The 19,547-nt window shown below is 44.1% G+C and overlaps 1 protein-coding gene across 2 annotated transcripts in view; it reads right to left on the bottom strand.

Annotated features, from left to right (window-relative positions):
- Arfgef3 (ARFGEF family member 3) overlaps nucleotides 1-19,547 on the bottom strand; it is a 135,229-nt gene that overhangs the window by 52,384 nt on the left and 63,298 nt on the right. For both annotated transcript variants that reach the window (XM_063233364.1, XM_003465655.4), the window contains 5 exons: nucleotides 17,303-17,345; nucleotides 15,217-15,295; nucleotides 6,957-7,061; nucleotides 5,885-6,218; nucleotides 608-720 (listed from right to left, as the gene is read on the bottom strand). In XM_063233364.1, coding sequence (XP_063089434.1) covers nucleotides 608-720; nucleotides 5,885-6,218; nucleotides 6,957-7,061; nucleotides 15,217-15,295; nucleotides 17,303-17,345 — 674 coding nt within the window. The remainder of the gene's footprint in view (nucleotides 1-607; nucleotides 721-5,884; nucleotides 6,219-6,956; nucleotides 7,062-15,216; nucleotides 15,296-17,302; nucleotides 17,346-19,547) is intronic.

The raw sequence follows: 19,547 nt of genomic DNA, 5'->3' as shown, positions 1-19,547 counted from the left end.
TTTTGACATAGGGTCTCACTATGCAGTTCAGACTGGCCTTGCACTCACTATATAAGCCTCGCCTGGCCTTAAACTTGTGACAATCCTCCTGCCTCAGCCTCCTAAGTGCAGGGCTCACGGGCCTGCACCACCACGCCTGGCACGCCTGAATAATACAACTGTTAAAAATAATCTAATGTTTACTGTTCTGAGGAGACTGCATGCAAAGGAATCCTACAGCTATAGTGTAAATCACAAAGCTCTTCCCTGGAATAATTCAAGAGAATAATTTCTGGACATATCACTGTGTATACTAGGTTTTTCAGTCACATACAAAAATATGGAAAGTCGGGGCTGGGGATTTAGCTCAGTGGCATAAGCGCCTGCCTTGCAAGCAGGCAGTTGTGAGTTCGATCCCCGGTACCGATAGAAAGGAAAAAAGACAAAAAAAAAAAAAAATATGGAAAGCTATATAATAAATTAAGATTAGTCTCCTCATATAGCTTATAAATAAAATATGCATGATTCATTTAATGTAGATTCATAAACACTTTAAGGAACTGGAAAACAATGTGAAAAGAAGCAGTTTTTACCAAGTACTATCGACCTAAAAAAAAATGTATCATACAGTTTGAGGAGATCCAGGTGAGACTTCCTTTTTGAAATTGATCTTTTCCTGGGTTCTGACTCCATGGAGCTGGGTCCTGCTAGGTCACAGAGACGCTGTGGGCTCCCAAGTATCTTTAGGTAAAACAAAAAATAACAGAAGCGTATCACAAAAAACATAAAGCTTTATATTGTGAGATCCAGTGAACATATTCTTTCTTTACTGGGCGATATAGTGTAAGGAGAAACCCAACTACAAGTTTTCTATCTTTTATCTCAAATATTTGGGTCCGGAGGGTTTTGGGTTTCCAATTATTTTCAGGCTCAGGAATACCTGTATGTAAATGATGCAATATCTTGGGGCTGAGACCCAAACCTAAACACTGAATTCATTTATGTCTCATGTAAAACTTCTATACATGGATTGGAAGTAATTTTCTATATATTTTGTAATTTTGTAGATTAAACAAAAGTTTCATAGTGTGGAGTTTTCTACTTGTGGCTTCGTGTCAGCACTCAAAAAGTTTTTGCCTTTTGGAGTTTAGGGATGCAAACTACAAATTCTAATACAACTCATTGGAATAGGAAAACCTTAATAAAATGAAGTTAGGCATTCGTTTTGATATATGGGGCACAGAGAGATCCCAGGAGCCCAGTCAAGGGGTGACTTGGAGAAATTCTGAAGAATTGGCTCCTGAAGTTACTGTTGCACAGAGCTAGGAAACATGCATTTCGGGCTTTTGTGAGATGTGACCGTAACGTCCTTGTGTCTGGACCTTCCCTTTGGACCATACAACCACAATAACCGTGACGGCCGGCCCGAGTGTGCCCCTTGCCAGTGCATTCTGTTCCACTTTTATCTTCATTTTGTTTCTCTGGTTTGTCTTCAAATTAGTTCTCCTCCTTTGTCCACCTATCTAAATCGTAGCACTAGGATTTCAGTTTCGGCTTACAGGTGTAAGTATCCACCTGTGCACTGCATGAGCAACTGTCCTGCAAGTTCTCAGGAATAAGATTTTCCTAGTATTTAGTGTCATATATTTTTATTTCATATGGTGTAAATCTCTACATAAAATACCACTTTGAGGCACTGGGACTGAAGGAAAGAATGGTTAATTCAGTGTTTGTGGAACAGATATCCCATGCTTGTGTCCATTTTCTGCACGAAGTCAGGAAAGGTAAGTTAAATATATTCAGTAGAAGTAACTGTACTTTAAGGTGATCTTTTTTCTATTCCTTTCTCACTGCAGCAATTGGAAACACCTGATATCTAGCGGGCACAGAAATGCAGCTTCTGCTTTTTTCTTTGCATTTACTTCTTTGACATCAGAGAAAGATGATCAAGCTGGGCTAATGTCGTCAGACCTGTCTGTCTCTTTCCCTCTTCCTCCCTGTCCCTCTTTTCTTCTTCTGCTCGCTCTCTTTCTTGCTCTTTCTCTCTGCAGACCTGTGTCCAAGGCTCCAGATGGACTTGCCTCTTCCTGAAAGGGTAAGTGTAGTTCCGTGGGGCAGGAGCTTTGCTGTGGTTTGGTGCTGGGATGGAGCCCAGGGTCTCCCTTCAGAATAGGCACGTGTGCACTGCTGAGCTGCACCCTGCCCCGGGAACAGGGGTGTAAACCTCAGCTTCCCTTGGGACCTGACCACATTCTCCAATCAGACTTTACTAGTAATAAATTGGATGTTAATTTTAATTCCCACATGAATCTTGTGCCGACCTGTCAATGGTTTCCGGACAGGGGACAGAGTGAGCAGGCTTCTGAAGAATGCTCAACAAATACAAAAACAAATGGCAGAACTTTTAAATCCTGGCTTCTTCAAGTGAGCGGGGTAGTGAGGACAGAGGGTAGGTGCCTTGGTCTCAAGAAGACTACAAACCCCTACTAATGCGCCACTATGAGAAGGACAAAAGAAGCAAGGTGGACAATTACACAATGATCAGATTTTTTTTGAGGGAAAGTGGATTTAGAAAAGAGAAGGTACTTTGAAAAGCACAATATCCTGTGCGTTTATAATAAGCACACGTGTATATGGCAGTGACACTCTAGATTGAGAACAGGGAATAATAAACCAAGTGTTCCAACTTCAAAAGGCTATACAAACATCCTGGAAACCAAATGGATTTCTTTGTGCGTATAAACCCACACATTTGATGTCGGTTGCCAACCTCAAATCGTGGGGTTTGTTGTATAAAGTAGGAACAGTGTCTTTTGGAACAACCTGGCCCAAATCTGTCTGCTGGGCTCCATGAGGCAGCAGTAGCTGGACATAGTGCTCAGGTCCAGGTGTTTAATTCTGCCTGACATCTGCAGAATGACCTTGGGAAGCCAGAACAGGTGTGAAATGTGGGAAAGCATAACTAATTTCCTTTACAGCAAAGACATTATTGAAAATACATTTGGCAGTACATCCTCCAAAATGCAAAGTACAGTCTTCCCTCAGGGTCCCAGAAACTGGTCCACTCTGAATAGTAAAATCTGAGGTTGCCAGAGTCCCTTCTAGAAAATGGGCAGTGCTTGCAGGTAGCCCACACCACACTTTGAATGCGCTGTAAATCACCTCTCACTTACAATGCCTAACACAATGTAAACGCTGTGCACACGGTTGACATTCTCTATTCAAACTGGAGAATGAAGGCAAGCTGCAATTTTCAGTACAGACACAATCTTTTTCCCCAGTTATTTTTAAGTCTTGGTTGTTTGAATCTTCAGCCATGGAGCCCATGGAACTGGAAAGCTGACCATATTTCCTTGGCCTTCAAATAACATGTGGCCAAGTTGGCCAGTTGCTAAATGGTAGGATGGGGTTTAAAGAAGAGCACAGTCAGTGGTCTGGGGAGCAAAGCCATCAAAGAGCAGGAAAGAGACAGTGTACTTAGAGCAGCTGGGTTCACAGCTGAGCCTTCCTGCCTTCAAGATACAGGACTCCAGACAAGTCACACTGCCTCAGAAAGCCTCAGCTTCCCCATTGGGAAAATGGGCACAATAGTATCATCTTAAGGAAGCTAACTGTTGCAGTGTAGCCTTTTGGCATCAACTGTCAGCTCTGTGATAGGAAAGTGGCCCATGAGAGTAGAGGCAGGAGACTGAATAGGGGGCCAGGAGGGTGGAACTAGGTAACGTGGGGTCGATCAGACAGAAGATAGGTGCATGGTGAGACGTGAAGGGAAATGAGAAGGATGGCAGCATGAAAATTCAGACTGAGGGGAGAGGCAGGAGGTCATCCGAGAGCCTCGGGCATTGCGAAAACCACTAACAGCGGGCATTCATGAACATCAGCCCAGTAAGACAAAAGGAAACAAGGCAGGCAGGAGAGAGCGTGCCAGCTGGCATGGGACCATGTTTGTTCTCTTTTTTACGGTAGCACTAAGTGCCCCACACATCTGTGTGGTGTGTTGTACTTACAAAGTACTTGGCCAACCTCCTTGCATGTTAGATTTGGAAACCGTAGACTGTTTCAGTGACACACACAGGAGAAACTATCCATTCAGGTCAAGGGATCTCCCCAGTCACCTAGCTGGTGAGGGGCAGGCAGGACTCTTACATTCAGGCTCAAGAAGTAAGTGGCTAAACCAGTGGGAACAGTCTCTGCTAGAATCGGTCACATTGCCAACTAGAGATCAAAGAATGAAAATAAAGTTAGTGAAGACAGGAGAAAACCCTGGGTTCAGGGTCAGAGAGATCAGGGTTTGTATTTTTTCTTTCTTTGTGTCCTTAAGGTACATCATGTGGCCTCATACAAAGCCTTTGTTTCTTTGTGGGAGAGAAAAATTCCTCCTCTCTGGTTTCACATTTTTATCAGAATATTCAGCAGAAGAAGATTTTGAGCGTTTGTCTCCCGTTCTCTTACTTTTTCCAGGTTGACCTGACACGTGCATTTAGGAGGGGCTGGGCGTGCACGGCTGCACTCAGAGGAAGCCTGCCCACTCCTCCAAACTGCAGGTTTAACAGGTTGGGGGCAGTTCCCGGGTAGAGGTCCCTGCTGCCTAGGAGTCATCAGACCCTGGTCCCACTTGGCCTCAAAGCTATGCCACCTCACTATCCTAGAGGTAACTGGTTCGTATAGCTGGCCGGAAACGCTGGAGAGGACAAGCAGCAACACTCTCTATTGGTGACAACAAATTGACATACAAGCTTCTGGAGTTATTATGAATGTTCTTAATAATATGCATGAATTTGCTGTAGAAAAGAAACACATGGCAATTATCATCGTGTGCTCATAGATTTCCCTAACTAGCAACTGAATACGGGCTATTCCTTCATTTCTAGGAATGCCGCAACAGATATTTTTACTATTCATTACAGTCAAATCCCACTAAAACAACACCAAGAAGTGATTACAATTTAATGTTTTGCTCCTTGGTCATGACTGCAGAAGCAAGATGACACAGCGACCACTGTCATTCTGAAAGCAAAACAGTGAAGCGCACACATGTGCCACTGCTACAGCTTGCAGGCCTGCTGCCCCCACAGGTGAACCCGCAGCAGACATGGTGCCCTGCTGGGTGCCTGAGAAGGCACAGCTGCAGTGCAAGGTTGAGGGGCGAGGTATCTCCTGGCCAGCTCAGCCAGTCTGCAGAGTCCTCACGGATTCTGAGGCCAGGGCAGCCTTTGGAGTGTATGGGTTATTTTAAGGATAAATATTTTATCACATATTAAATATATATATTTATTTTAAAATTTAACTATTTAGATTTGGGGGGCAAATATTGCTTAAAATAAATGGATCGTTAGTAAAGGAATTTTATTACTAGATTTTTGAGGGGGATGGGTAGGTGCCCTAAGAAAATGCAGTTTGATTTATGAATGGGTTCACAGAAATAAAAATATCAACCACTTCTATTTTGAGCTCTTTGGAGAAAAAAAAGCAGAGAACTCTTTTGAAGAACCTTTAAAATAACCCTAGTTCTTGTTCAAAACTATAAAGGAGCACCCAGTGATGCCTACTGACAACTGGACAACCTTAAGAGCCTCCAGAAGCATGACAGTTGGGACAAAGAGGTTTCTTTGAGCACGAAGAGGTTAATAAAGCTGTTTGTGGGTAATGTAACAAACCGAATATAAAAACCTTTTGAAGTCCAATTCTGAATAAACTATGTATCTGCACTAACCGCTCCTAAGCTAGCAGGATGGACTCTGCAGGGTGGTCAGCCGCACAGCTGATGGAGTTTTAACAAACTTGGGCTAATTATTCAATGACTTTCTTTCCCCAGGTTCCCAAACAGGTGCACTCTAGAGCCACTGTTGTGCTCCTGGGCTCCAGGTGGTAGCAATGCCATTCCAGCAAACCCGTGCCTCCCTACCTCCTTCATGATCTTGATGGCTTCCACACGGTGCTGGGGGGGCGGGTAGAGCAGCACGCGGTGGTAGAGGGACTGCAGCACGGGCTTCATGGAGTCCACTGAGCCCACCAGGCGGACAAGCTCAGCTGCAAGGTAGTAGATGGTGCGAGCCACGGGCCCACTGAGGGCCGGTGCCGTGCAGGAGCAGCCCGAGCCCCGGCCCTGGTCCGAGACGCCTGGGGAGGCCGAGTCTGATTCCACGCTGGTGCTGGTGCTGCTGCTGTGAGCAGAGGTGATGGTTTTGTCATGAACAGGGTTCCCCAGGATGACAATGAGAGCGGGACACAAGTTCTTCCTGGAAAGAGTTGGCAGAAAAATAATTTTCAACAGAACCCCACATGGTGAAAAGTGAGTGCCACCCGGAGGGCCAAAGGCTGGTACCTCACGGTGCCTTCCCAGGCCAGGTTGTGTCCCGGTTTTCTAAGCCCCCTACCCCTTCGAGCCATCAGCAGAATACTTGTCCTCATTTCTCTAGCTAGTTAAATATAACATCAGAGGCAGTAATGCTAACACACATAAAGTTTCATTTTTATACAAATAAGATGGCTTCTCATGTGAGAAGTTAATGTCCAATGCCATGCTGATGCCTGTTACTTGGTTTCAACCCTGTCAATAGGCATGGTGAACCCAGAGCCGCTTAGGTAGCAGCCTTCAGGGCCTGTTACTTCCTGGAACCAGGCTATGAGAGTGACTTGTGATATCTCCACGGGTGAAGGAGGAAAAGATACCAGGTAGGGCTAAGCGCCCTGCAGTGCATTTTATGCTTTTAGAACAAACTGAGAGCCCAGAACATTTAGCGCTTCTTGACTTGGGATCTTAAGAGGGTTTTGGAGGCACATTTGTTATAATATCATCAGTTTCTGTCTGGATTCTGGTCTGACGTAAACAAAGCAATACCGTCTCCCTTCATTTGAAGACACTTGTGCATGGATGAAGTTGCCACCAGGTCATGGGTTCTGTGGAGGGGGCCAGAGACACAGCTATATGGAGCCCCTGGGGCTGGCGTGGGGGCTTCCCGTGGGGGGGTGCTCACCAGATGAGGTCGGTGAAGCCCTTGTGCAGGTGCATAGAGGAGGAGGAGCTGCTGAGCACGGACAGAATGCACTCCAGGTACAGCAGCTGCAGCTGCTGGCTGTCGCTGTGGAGGAACAGAATCAACACAGAGACAGAGACAAAAAACAGAAGGCAAAGTTAAAGAGGAGGTCTGCGCAGACACTGCCCGACTACCAGGCAATACCAAGGTGAGGGCATGGCTAGTGTTAGGAGCCAAACTGCTTCCCAATTCCCAAATCTACAGACTAAAGTTCTAATCCCCAGCATCTCAGAGAAAGGCCTCCACATAAGCCAGTAAAGTGGATTTGTTAGCTTGGGCCCTAATCCAAGAAGACTGGTGTCTTCAATGAGGGACAAGTTGGATGTAGAAATACTCCAGGTGAAGAGAATACAGAGACACAGGGAGAGGATGCCCCACCACAAGCCAAGGAGACCAGGCTAGAACAGATCCCTCTCCCACAGCCCTCAGAGGCCACCCTGCTAGCACCTTGATCTTAGACTCCCAGCTTCCAGAACTGTGAGAACATGAATTTCTCACCAGGAACCTGGTTCTAGGTATGTTATGGTTTAGCTCTAAAACGCTGCCTCACCCTGTTGAGCCTCATGTGTTCGGAGGCTGAATGGACTACGAGGGCCTAGAGCGGGCTTGCTGTAGGGTGGGGGGTTTGGCTGGAAAGGGAGCTGCTGCAGGTGTGACCTGGAAGGACTCCATCTCCTGCCCCACTTCCTCCCAGTCTCTTTCTGCTTCCTGGCTGCCATGAGGCGAGCAGCTTCCCTGCGCCATACCCTCCCACCACGCAGCTTCTGCCTGGTGGAACCAGCTTCAGCAGCCATGTGAAGAAGACTGAAACCACAAAGACGACCTAAAATCAACCTCTCCTCCTCTAAGCCACCGGGTCAGGTATTTTGTCCCAGCAACAAAGAAAGCAGCTACTACAAGGTACTTTTGGTAGCCCTGGCAAGGTAATAGGTTATTCTTTTTCACAATTAACAAATGTTACATTGTAGGTAAGTTTTCTATCCATAGAAAAACTGAACATGCAACTGAGTTATCATACTTTACCTGTTATTATGTTTGCTATAATTAATGAAGAAATATTGCTATTTTAACAAAAATCTATAATTCATGGCAGAATTAGTAATTGTTAGCATGTTTAACTGTCCAAATCTTTCAAGAAGCCATGTGACATATCTTTTAATCCATCTATATTTTACTAATTTACATTTGGCTTTTTTCTTTTATTGAGGTGACTTGGTTTATCAATAAATATTACTTTCCCCCAAATTATTATTCTGGAGTTTCTCAATAAATCCAGAAAAGAAAATGGGTAACCTTACAAGAAATACAGTCTTATATACCCAGGTTAGGTTTTTTCCTCCTGCTCACCAAAAAATATTAAAATTCCTCTAGTGGTAAGAGAGATGGGCAGGGGTTAAGAAACTTCTCTCCTCTTTTCCTTTCCTTTCCTTCCCCTCTCTCCCTTTCGTCTTCTCTTTCTTTGATGATACTGGAGATTGAGCTCGGGGTCTTCATACTGTGCTACATCCCCAGCCCACTTCTAAAAATTTAGTTTAGTTTAATTTCAAGACAAATTATTACTAAGTTGCTCAAGTTCAGCTTGAATTTGTGATCCTTCTGCTTCAGCTTCCTGAGTAACTAGGATTACAGACATGCCAAAAAAATTAACTTTCAAACAGCCTTTTAAGAAAATTCAGAAAGGAGTCTCTTATGGGGTGAAATATTGAGGGAAAAATAGGAATTGAGATTAAAATAATTTTGGTATCTTTTTTTTCCTAATTTAAAACAAACAAATGCCAGAAGGAAGCTCAGTGTTCTCATCAGCTGCAAGTTAGAAACTTAAGAGAGATAGAAAGAGAGAAAAGGGAAGCTGAGCATCCCTAAGGGAGGAAGAGTCTGACCCCACACCTGCCCCATTCAGGAAGGCCTTGCAATTGTTAGACAAAGCGGGCGAGCTGAGGCTGGCGGGGAGGGGTGCATGGCCTCCTCATTCAAATGCTACGCTAAACTAAATTCTGCATCAGTGTTGGACGCAGTCAGCTGAGAGCACAGTGTTATTAGGCTCTAAAACCATTTGGTAAACTACAGTCCAGGGGCAAAATCTCGTCCACAGCCATGAAAGAAATCCAAATTACAAATATAAAGCAAAATAAAAGACACATAATAGGAAGTAGATGACCCCTACTGCCTGCTATCTATACAACTTGCTTAGATGGGAAGGGGACCAAGAGATGGAGGGAGAGAGAAGGGGAAGGGGATGGAAAACAGGTCAGGACGTGCTGCGTATACGTACAACCCCACAAAGGGAACGTAAGCACTACGAACTGCAAACACGCACTAACAGAAATGTTTTTGAGTTTTAAAAGGGCTGTAAAACCAAATAAAAGCAACAACAAAAGAGACAGTATGTGGCTCTTTACAGAAAAATTTTGCTGAGCTAGACTCTAAAAAGATCTCCTTTGTTCAAAAACTATTACAGACAGCTAAGTTAGGTAGAAATATTCTAGGGCCAGGCCCTTGAGTGCTAGGCTCGTGCAGTGGATGAAAACATAGTGCAGAGGTGGCTGGAGGTGCATGTGCTGGAGGCCAGGCCTCAAGACAAAGAGAGAATGGCCTGGCCTACCTACCTCCTTAGGGGACGAGGTAACTGGTATCACCTGTTCCAATAAAGTCTAGCTAGACATTATCCACACCCCTGGGTGACCTCCTGATCCATCTGCTCCTAAAGTAGTCTTTGTTCTTTCCATGTACATTTGCTACAAGACCTGTTTCTCAATTGGATCAATATGACCTAAGTGGCTATACTTGTCATCTTACTGGTTGATCACAGTTTTGACCCACATTGTACGCACCTCGTGACTTTCTCTATAAAACTTCCCTTGAGAAGTGGGCTCGTTGGCCACCACTTTCCTGGGCCCTCCTGTATCTCCAGAGCTCACTCAATAAAGTTTTCCTTCTCTTAACCTCTGCTGTTCCTCAGAATTCATTCTTCAAATTTTGGGGAACACATACTCAGAGTGTCTGATATCTGCCATGTTGGGAGTTACACTGATTTCCCCTATATTGAAGCTGTATAATCATTGAAATAATGTCTTCATCTTGGATGAGAATGCCACTTACATTTAATCATTCTCTACCACACCTTCTGAGAGCCAAGGACTGTCTCTCCACAAAAAGCACCCATTTGCCAAGAGGAAGTCGATGACTGGATGAGGAGTAAGCAAGACATGGAAGGATTAGTCCTTTGGGGCCAGGAAAGGGCTTAACTTTTGAACAAGACCTACTTCCTGTTCTAAAACAGCACATTCTTCATGCTCGTGGGACTAGGCAGACAAAGAGAGGTAAGGAGAGCAGGCATTGGAGAGAAACGCTGTAACTTACTAATTTATTTATTTATTTATTTCGTTTTTATTGGTATCAGGGATCGAACTCACGACTCCCTGCTTGCAAGGCAGGCGCTTATGCCGCTGAGCTAAATCCCCAGCCCTGACTAATTTAAAGTAAGTTCCTATGAGCCCCAGGGGAAGGGCTCCTTTGAGAGATCTGCGACAGGAAATAGGATCCCCAGAGAGACCTGGCATCCAGGTCACAGAGGGGATGTGGAGGAGCCCTGTGAGAGGCGGGCTGTGACGTGAGTGGAGGCATGATGAATTCAGACACTGTAGCTGGCACTAAGAAGCCTGGACTTTATTCTGCCTGAGCCTGACAGGACCACATGTGTGTTTCAGACCATTCATTCTGGATGCTTTAGCCATGAACAGACTGGAGAGGGCAGAACAAGGGGGCCACAACATCAGTTGTTAAGACGCATTTTGAAAATCAGAGGATCACCTCAGCTGCAGTCTCAGTTAATCTTTCTGAGCGATCACTGGACCTGTAATGAGTACTTATTAAAAGCTCCAGTGCAAAAACTTCTCTTTTCTGTCTCAAACTGTCAGGTTGGCATCACAAAACTAAACTAAATAAAGAAAATAAGGATTCTTGATTTCTGGGTTCATCAGAAATAAGGTTTGAGAAAAGATTCAAGCAGCCAAGGCTGCCGTGAACACTGGCAAAGTGTACTATGGCGAACATCGAAGCCCAGACAGCACCTCCCTGACAGGAGCTCATCACCAAGGTAACTGGCCAGGAGTCTCCTAGGAGACCGAACAAGGTGGCTTTCCCACCGACTGCAGCAGCCTGGGAAATGAGTTTGCATGAGTCATGCCATCCAGGGAGCGGTTAGAAATGGGAGCACTGTGCATTCATGTCCCTCACTAGATGCATATCCACACATGTAGTGTGTGTGCCTTCCTGATTCGAGTGTCTGGAGACCTCAAGCTTAGGGCTGCATGGGCAGGAAAGAGCCAAGGACCCAGCCAACTCGCTCCAAACACACAAGGGCTGGGAGTCACTCTTTGTGGTCTTTTGTTGGAGCATTTCACGATTGGCAGGCTGGGCACTGCTGGTCCCATATCTGCTCATCACTAAAGTTCTGGGCACAAAATCTGTGGAGAATAATCCCAGGGGTGGGCCAGTGACCATGAAGGCTGTGAAGCCACCTTTCTTGGCAAGGTTCCCAGGAGGCCAAATGGCAGCATGCCTGGGTCCTCTGGAGTCTTAGGGGCTTTGGTTAAAACCATTTTTTACTTTGCCTTCCTTAAAATTAATATTTGAATTTGATTAGAAAGAGGAAATAAGGAAAATATGAAATGGAACAAATAATACAACCACTCTGGATGGGCTCAGTGATTCCAAGCTGCTATGGTAGAGACTCTGGTCGCTCAGTATATGAGGAGGACGGGAGACTGGGAGAGGGTGCAGGTGACAGGCAGGCAGAGAATGGACAGAGATCATTTTAGGCCTGATTATTCTTCCAAAAAATACTGCATTTAGGCAATATCATGTGCATCAACTTTCCTGACACAACTCTGGATGCGGCACCTCTGAGGCGGTGGGGGAGATGCACCGCTACCCGAGTGCATTTTCTGAGATTTCATAGGAAGAACCTATTTAGAAGGGTGTGTGTGGGGGGGAGGGGGGCTGGGGCATCAAGTTCAGCTGGGAGCAGTGAAGGACTGAAGGTAGTATCATGAGGAGAGAGCACGCAGAATGAACACTGAACAGGAGGAACAGAGCACCACAGTGCCTGGCACAGCCTCACCCGGTGGCTATGAAGGATTCTCATCCCAGCAGCCGCGATCTCTCTGTACCCCATCTTACTGAGCAGTACCCCTCCTCCCTAGGATAATGGAATTGAGACTGGAAAGACCAAAACCAACAGAGGAAACAGTCTTCAGAGACAGAATCATTACCAGAGTAACTGCATTGAAAAACCAAGCAAGACTACGGGAATCCTACTAATTCCACTAAGCTCCGTAACAATATGCCTAAGGCCATCTTCGATCCAGAAGCCCTTAGAAAAACTCGGTATCACAGGAATTATTTTCCCCATTTAAAGCCTGTTTTCAAGTCATGGGGTGAAAAAATGATTTTAGTGGCTGATAGAAATCTATGACTTTGGTTGTACACACATAAAACGCACGTTTGTGCAATGCATTTGCCTGACAAACTAAAAATTTTTGTCCTAAGCAGATGAATATTCTTGCATCATAAGCTGGAACTGGCACCAACTATTCTGAAGGTAAACAAAGCAGTTTAGAACCAAAATATATCAAATATTTACCACGTGGAGGGGATTCTGCAGTTAAAAAGATTCCATGTATTTCAGTACTTCTTGAAGATGTCAAATCTGACTGCCTATACTTCTATGTACCTGGCCTGCCTCAGTTAAGCCAGGTAATGTGATCACACTCCAGGCAAGGGCACCTGTAGCTGAGGCTGGAGTCATCCATGTTTAACCACGGCTTCCCACCAGGCACTCACTGGACCTACCTGGAGAGTCTTCTGATCAATGAACAGTGGAACATCTTAAACCTATCATTTACAGACCCGAAGACTCATTCTGACTTATTCTGATAGCTAGTTTTGATTATTAATCAGCATAACTACAAGTTCTGGTGGTATTGGTTTTATCTCCTGACAAGGCCAAGCTTGGGGTGGTGGCAGCAAAGACCTGTGACAGCAGGTAGCTCCTAATAGCTACCAGTCAGTGGCCGGGCTCTGGTAAACATAATAAAACTACAGAGTGCTAGCCCAGGGGGCAGCTTTGCATATTGTGATGGAAGAAGCAAACCTCCCTCCCAGTGAGTGACAGCTACCTTTTCTCCAATGATTCCTCAGGTTCTTATCTGTTCTCTTGGTGCTAGACAGAAAGGAAGGTGTTGCATGCTAGAGTAGCCCTGATCTCTGAAATCACCTAACTCTTAATACAACTCTTAGGTCCTTTCACCTACTCTAATCACCTACCTGAAACTCAAATCCTGCAACAACCCCTCCTAACACCCTTTCACTAGACTCTTTCACTGTAACACGCTAGTAAGATCTGGCGATCATTGGCTGTTGTGCACTGACTATATTTTTGAGTGAATGTTCTCATTTGATCTTATAAAGACCCTAAATATTTTACATTACTAATATTATATACCAATAATAATGATATTAACTATTTTATGGAATACATAAGCATAGAGGAGTTAAAATCCTTGCCCAAAGGCAGGAGCTAGTAAACAGTGCAAAAAGTTTAACTCAGGTAATCCAACAAAGATAATATGGTTGGGACAATAGTGAATAGAATTAAAAACACTTTTGATTGAGTCTTAGGAGAAAATGTGCTGTAAAAACATTCCAGCTTTGATGGGACTTGCAGCACTGTGGTGACAGAGCTGGGGAGGTCCAGACAGAAGTTAGCACTTCAAACTCTGGGGCAGGGATGAGCAGAGTGAGTGTGGATCCCATATAAACCAGGGCACTCTGAGAATGAGGGAGGGCAATTACCATTATTACACTATTGCACAGTCTGGGACTGACCCCAGCAAGCCACGTGGAATGAGAACCCTACATATGGGGTTGCTAGAACCCTCAGTTAGGATGCAACCTGGGTGTCACCTCCATTGCTCCAACGTTTGCTGGCCAGGCAATATGAGGACCTGAGCAGGTCACAGCACAGCCACGTATACCCCATCTGCTTTAGAGTGGAGCACCCAGACTTGCTTTGGGCAAAGACCCTGTCTAGGGTCCAGACTTGGGAGAAGTCATATTTGCTATTTCTTTTTAGCTTATATTACCTATGTATTAAACAGACCTCCTAATTTGTATGCATATTTAAGGTAGAAAACATGATGCTGTGTGATACATACATGAAATAAAATGGTTCTGCTGTGGGACAAATGGGCATATCCATATCTCATACGGCTCCCGTTTCCCTCTCCGATAGCAAAATCAGCTACAACCAACTCATGCAGCAAAAGCCTGAGCACAGCAAGCTGTTATTAACTGTAACCCTTACGCTGCATTAGATCTTTTGACTTAGTCATCCTACACAGTCACTGCTTCCCCCATTTCCCGACCACCCTGTAGCCACTATATTGTTCTCTACCTAGACGTATTTGACCTTTAAGTGCCTGATATAAAGTGAGTTTCATTTGGTCCAAATATACAAGTGACTTAGAGGAACAATGGATAAACTGATCCAGATATATGGAGCTGGTAGAGAGTCTTCATCCCATGTTGGCAAGTCTGGCGTTTTTGTGGTTTGGCTTTACTCTGGTTGTGGAAGTTGTGTTACCCTATCGCACGGAGTTACAGCAAGAGACATTACCTAATGAACAGATGTCACTAGTCAAACAGACATGCAAAAAAAAAGGGAAGTACACAAAAGTCAGAGTAACAAGCTCTCTTTAAAGTTAAGCACCTGAGCTCAGAGACTTGGGAATGTTATAAGAAATAGAGAAAGTACACATGATTCACCCTTGTCATTTAACAGAGGAAGACATGCATCACAGTCCCATGAGAAGAGTCACTTACGGTCACGCTGCAGGCCAGGCCCGTGTTAGGAGCCCTTATGTCAGCCAGCTCTCTGCCCAGCATTCCTCCTGAGCAGCCCAGTGCTCACAGGCTTAGCTCTGTTTTCCAAGGCATTGCTTTTCCATTTCTACCTCAGGAAATTTCACATCCTTGAGCAGTGGCATTTGTAATTTAGCATTGCCCAAGGTCTCTGAACGACAGGTGGGTAGCAGTGGGAAGAAACACTGTCCCTATAATCCGCAATTTTAAATGATGTCACAGGCAGAGGTTATTCCAGAAGCAGACTATCATGGATAAGCAATTGCAAGGCACTTACTTTATGGAGGCTTGGAGCTTCTCACACAGGACAGCGAGGACAGAGACAACGTCGTCACAGAGGGCCTCTACCGATAACCCTTCGAATCAGAGGAGGGGACAGGCATTAGACACTGGAGCGGGGCGTGCAAGAGCTCCCCAACAGTCCTTCCTGTCCTCCACTCTGGACCTCTTTCGGGACTGAGGTGAATTTCACATTAGCATTTCCCTTAGGCCACCAAAACAATCCCAGGAAAGGTAAGAAATAAATATACCCATTCCTTTCTAAAGCAAAACATGGAAAAAGTGGCCCAGAACAAATAACAGTTTCTCATTATAAGTAAAATTCATTCACATATAATGAAAAGAACTTTGGTGAACTTAAGAATCAACATGGCAGCACGGGGGAAGAAAAGAGGAAACACAGAAGGCAGGGTAAAGTACTCCAGTGACCACATTCTCCTTCTTTGTCTATCTAACCTCTGCAGGAAACATGGTCTTTGTCAACAGAAGCCAATGTTGGAAAAATAATTTTCCCCTCCAATGGGTTCTACTTCCTGGAAACTAGAATTAAACCCCCACTGAAGCACTGTGGGGAAAGGCTGGAATTTGGAATTGGTTCCTGTGCAGCTTCACGACATGCTGATTGTGTGAGCCTGGGTAAACTTTGGTTTTCCTTTGAGTGAATAAGATAAACAATGCCAATTTCACAGAACTGTTGAGCCAAGTGAGTAAGTGGGAGCATTTGTTTTCTAAAATAAAAACCTGTAAGAATCTATGTGAATCTACCTAAATATAAATGAAGGAATATGAAGCCAATAAAGATGGAAGAAAAAATGGCAAGAGTGTAGGAGAGAAAATAAAAATAGATTTGGAGGAGGTAAGGGAAGAAATATAAATTCTGATCTTTGGAATTTAAGACCTTAAATGCAGAAACAAAATTGAGGAATAAGATACAAGGATAAACAGAGTTTAAAGTCAGATCCATAAATAACCCTTATGCTCAATTTTAGATTAACTTTATATGAGGCCCTCCATCAATTTTTGCTAGAATTTTTTTTTTTTAACAGATGCATCCTTGGCCAAAAGCAAGCTGACTCAATTTTCAGTCTATAAAATCATTCTACATTAAAGTGAGGCTTTAATGAAAATGCAATAGCCAAAGAGGAGAGAGGGTTGGGGTGGAGGGGACATCTACCACGGCTCTGAGAGCGCCAGGGCGGGAGGGCTCCAGGGCTCTTGGGCACAAAACACAGCAGGAGGGGACAAAACAATGCAGCACGCGTGCTGGACAGTGACCTGCTGCGAGCATTTCTCTTCCTCATTTCTTACATTTGCTCCTTTCCTCTTCCTTATGGTTACTTAGCTGATTCTTTCGTTTTTTTTCTCTCCCCTCTTTTCCTCACTCCTACCTCCTTGTCCTCGTGATTTACAGCAAAGATCCAAACTAAAACAGATGTTCCTGATATTTTTCAAATTACTGAACAAAGCCTGAAATACAACCTGTGTTTTGATTTTTAAATCTAATGACTTGAATTTTTCGTATCAGGAAGACAATTATGCTCTCAGAGCTGTTTTTAATATTTAAATTGCTTGCTAATTATACACACACTTCTTTTCTTTTCCTGTGGGTCAGAGTGAAAGTGCCATAATTTGGTTTTGATCTGTGTCTCAAAGAGGGCTCTCTGGAGGGCTCCTTTTCTCACGGTCAAAAATCTGGCATTTGACAAAATAGCTCCGGTGTGATAGCAGTATATTTCAGTCAGATTTCTATAACCCTCCACCCAATTTGCATTTTAGCAATTAAACCTGGCTTTATGGAGAAAGTGACTTAAAAAAAACAACCTACCAGCCTTCCCTGGGAGGTATGCTAAGAGTTAACTTCCCTCTATATCTGGAGCAGGGACTGGCACAGTTGGCATCAGTGAGCGCAGGAACAGAAGACAGCAGCTGACGAAACAGCACCACACATGGCACAGCGGAGCAGAGCCCACAAGGAGAAGGGTGAACCACCCCAGAGCACCGAGGCGTCTGTACACCCCAATGCAGGCACACAGTGTTTTTACTCCCTCTTTTAAAACTGAACTAGTAACAACCAAATCCAATACCTTGACTCCCGAATTCTTGTGGAGCATCTGGGTTTTCAATTATCTAGTGAAGGAGACACACATAGACAGTTATTCTCAGACATTGATTCTCAGACATTGCAAAATTCTAGGAAACAAAATGGAATTCAGAGTGCTCTGGGCTCCGCTTCTCTACTCAAGCACATGGTTTGGCTTTTGATAGCGTTTCACTGTTGACTGCGTTTATGAGAAAGACTTACTGCTTCCCAGAATCCTACACTTAAGGATCCACATACTTCCCAGAGGCTTCAGCCCCACGGTGCTTTATGAGTCCAGGTCACTAGGCTATGGCTTGTGGCAATGTCTACCCACAGAGGCGAGTTTCTCTTTGCACAGACCAATGATTTATCCCAAGTCCCCAGCCTATACTGTGTGTGGCTCTAACAGACACAGATGCTTAGCACAGGAAGCATCAAGTTGCTGGGCTTTAAACTACTGGTCCAAGAATGACCACTGCTCAGAAGCGCCATCTTCCTTTCTGGGAGGGGGCAGGCATGTCAACTTGATTTCTATCACACTCAGGGCTATTGCTCTGCAGATCTGGATCTGTCACGGCAGAAACAGCACCTAGGATAAACAGGAGGCGAAAGCTGCTTACACATGATAAGATCTCCTTCCCATTCCAGGAAAACTTGGAAACTCCTGAGCTGAGGACTGCAAGGAGGTGCTTCTGCCTCCCCAGGAAATAAAAATATTTTGTATGTGGCAATTTTGCCTTTTGAAAGCAGAAAGTTACAATTTAGTAATAGTTTTGGTTGTTTAAGTAAGCCAATTAATAAAACAATTAAAAACTCAGGGTTTCTGAGGATACAAAATCAAAACTGTAGTCCACTCTACGGGTGGGGTTGGGGGAGATGCAGGCATTAGGCTTCGTGTTGATGCCTCTCCATTCTATAATTATTTTCCTTTTACTGTGTTTAGGTCTTCCTACTTCTGAGGAGGCTCATGGTGTCTTCTCAGTGATGGGTCATGCTGTAAAATATACACACTGTTCCCAGCTAAGGCTAAGTATTGCCCAGGGTATACACTGACACTTTGAGCAAACGTTGCCATTCCTACAGACCATTCCTAACAGCTTTTGAAAAAAATTGCTCTTAGGTGACAAAATTTAATGTCTCCTTCCACTAGATAAATGTGCTCCAAACATTAGCATCCTGAGAACAGTTTTCCCATGACATGGAATCACATCTCCAAGGGATTGCATAAGTAAGAGAAAGGGAATAACAAGAAAAGGAAATTTCCACCTACTTTGGGATCTTCCTGTGGGTGGGATGGTCCAGATGGTCAGTGAGGAATAGGACCAGAAGGCTGATTAGCCATGTAAAACTCAGGACAAAGGCACAGCATCACGACTAAACCTGTTACCTACCATTCTGGGGCAGAGCAGGAAGAGCCACAAGCTAAGGCATTTGACTTGAAACTCATACAGTCACTTGTCAGTAGATGACAGGACTATAACATGCAGAATTCATCTCAAGCACTCTTGTCATTGTGTGAGCATTAACAGTGTAACCTGCCCCCGCCTCAGGGTGCTGTTTACTACATCCCTAGGTGCCTGGCACATTCTGTTGTACACACAGTCTGCTGGTGACTAAAAAACAACCTTATGTGAAGTAGGACTTTTTGCTCCTACTTAAACATTTAAACCTAAGGCTAAATGGGTTACTATAATTGAAAGCACTTTTTTTGTGTGTGTTTTTCTTTTTTATCGGTCCCGGGGATCGAACTGATGACTGCCTGCTTGCAAGGCAGGCGCTTATGCCACTGAGCTAAATCCCCAGCCCCCTGAAAGCACTTTTTAAAGCACATTTCATTTAAATGTTTCATTTTAAGACATTAAGATACCATTAATATTACAGTAACATGATCATGTTGCCATTTTAGGAAAGATGGAATACGACTATGTAATAACAAACATTCTCAAAACTTTAGCTTAAGTCCATTAAAAATACTTTTTCTCCTAATATGCTTTCTATTTACAGATTTTTTTCCAAAGCTAACATTCTCATACTATTAGATTCAAATTCTAGGTATATAATGATATCATTATTAATAGGGGACAATTTAATATGATTGCATTATCTCCAAATAATTTTTAATAGAAGAAACATAGGCTTTGAATACAGAAAACATAAAAGGAAAAAAATTTTTTTTTCCACATTAACGTTTTCAGTGCTGGCTGCCACAGAGCACAGGAACTGGGACCAGAGCCTGGGAGCTGGTCCGC

The sequence above is a fragment of the Cavia porcellus genome, unplaced genomic scaffold (assembly GCF_034190915.1).
Source record: "Cavia porcellus strain 051 isolate PalLab524CR breed Dunkin Hartley unplaced genomic scaffold, mCavPor4.1 scaffold_22, whole genome shotgun sequence".
NCBI lineage: Eukaryota > Metazoa > Chordata > Mammalia > Rodentia > Caviidae > Cavia > Cavia porcellus.
This window is presented reverse-complemented; position numbering and strand designations above follow the sequence as displayed.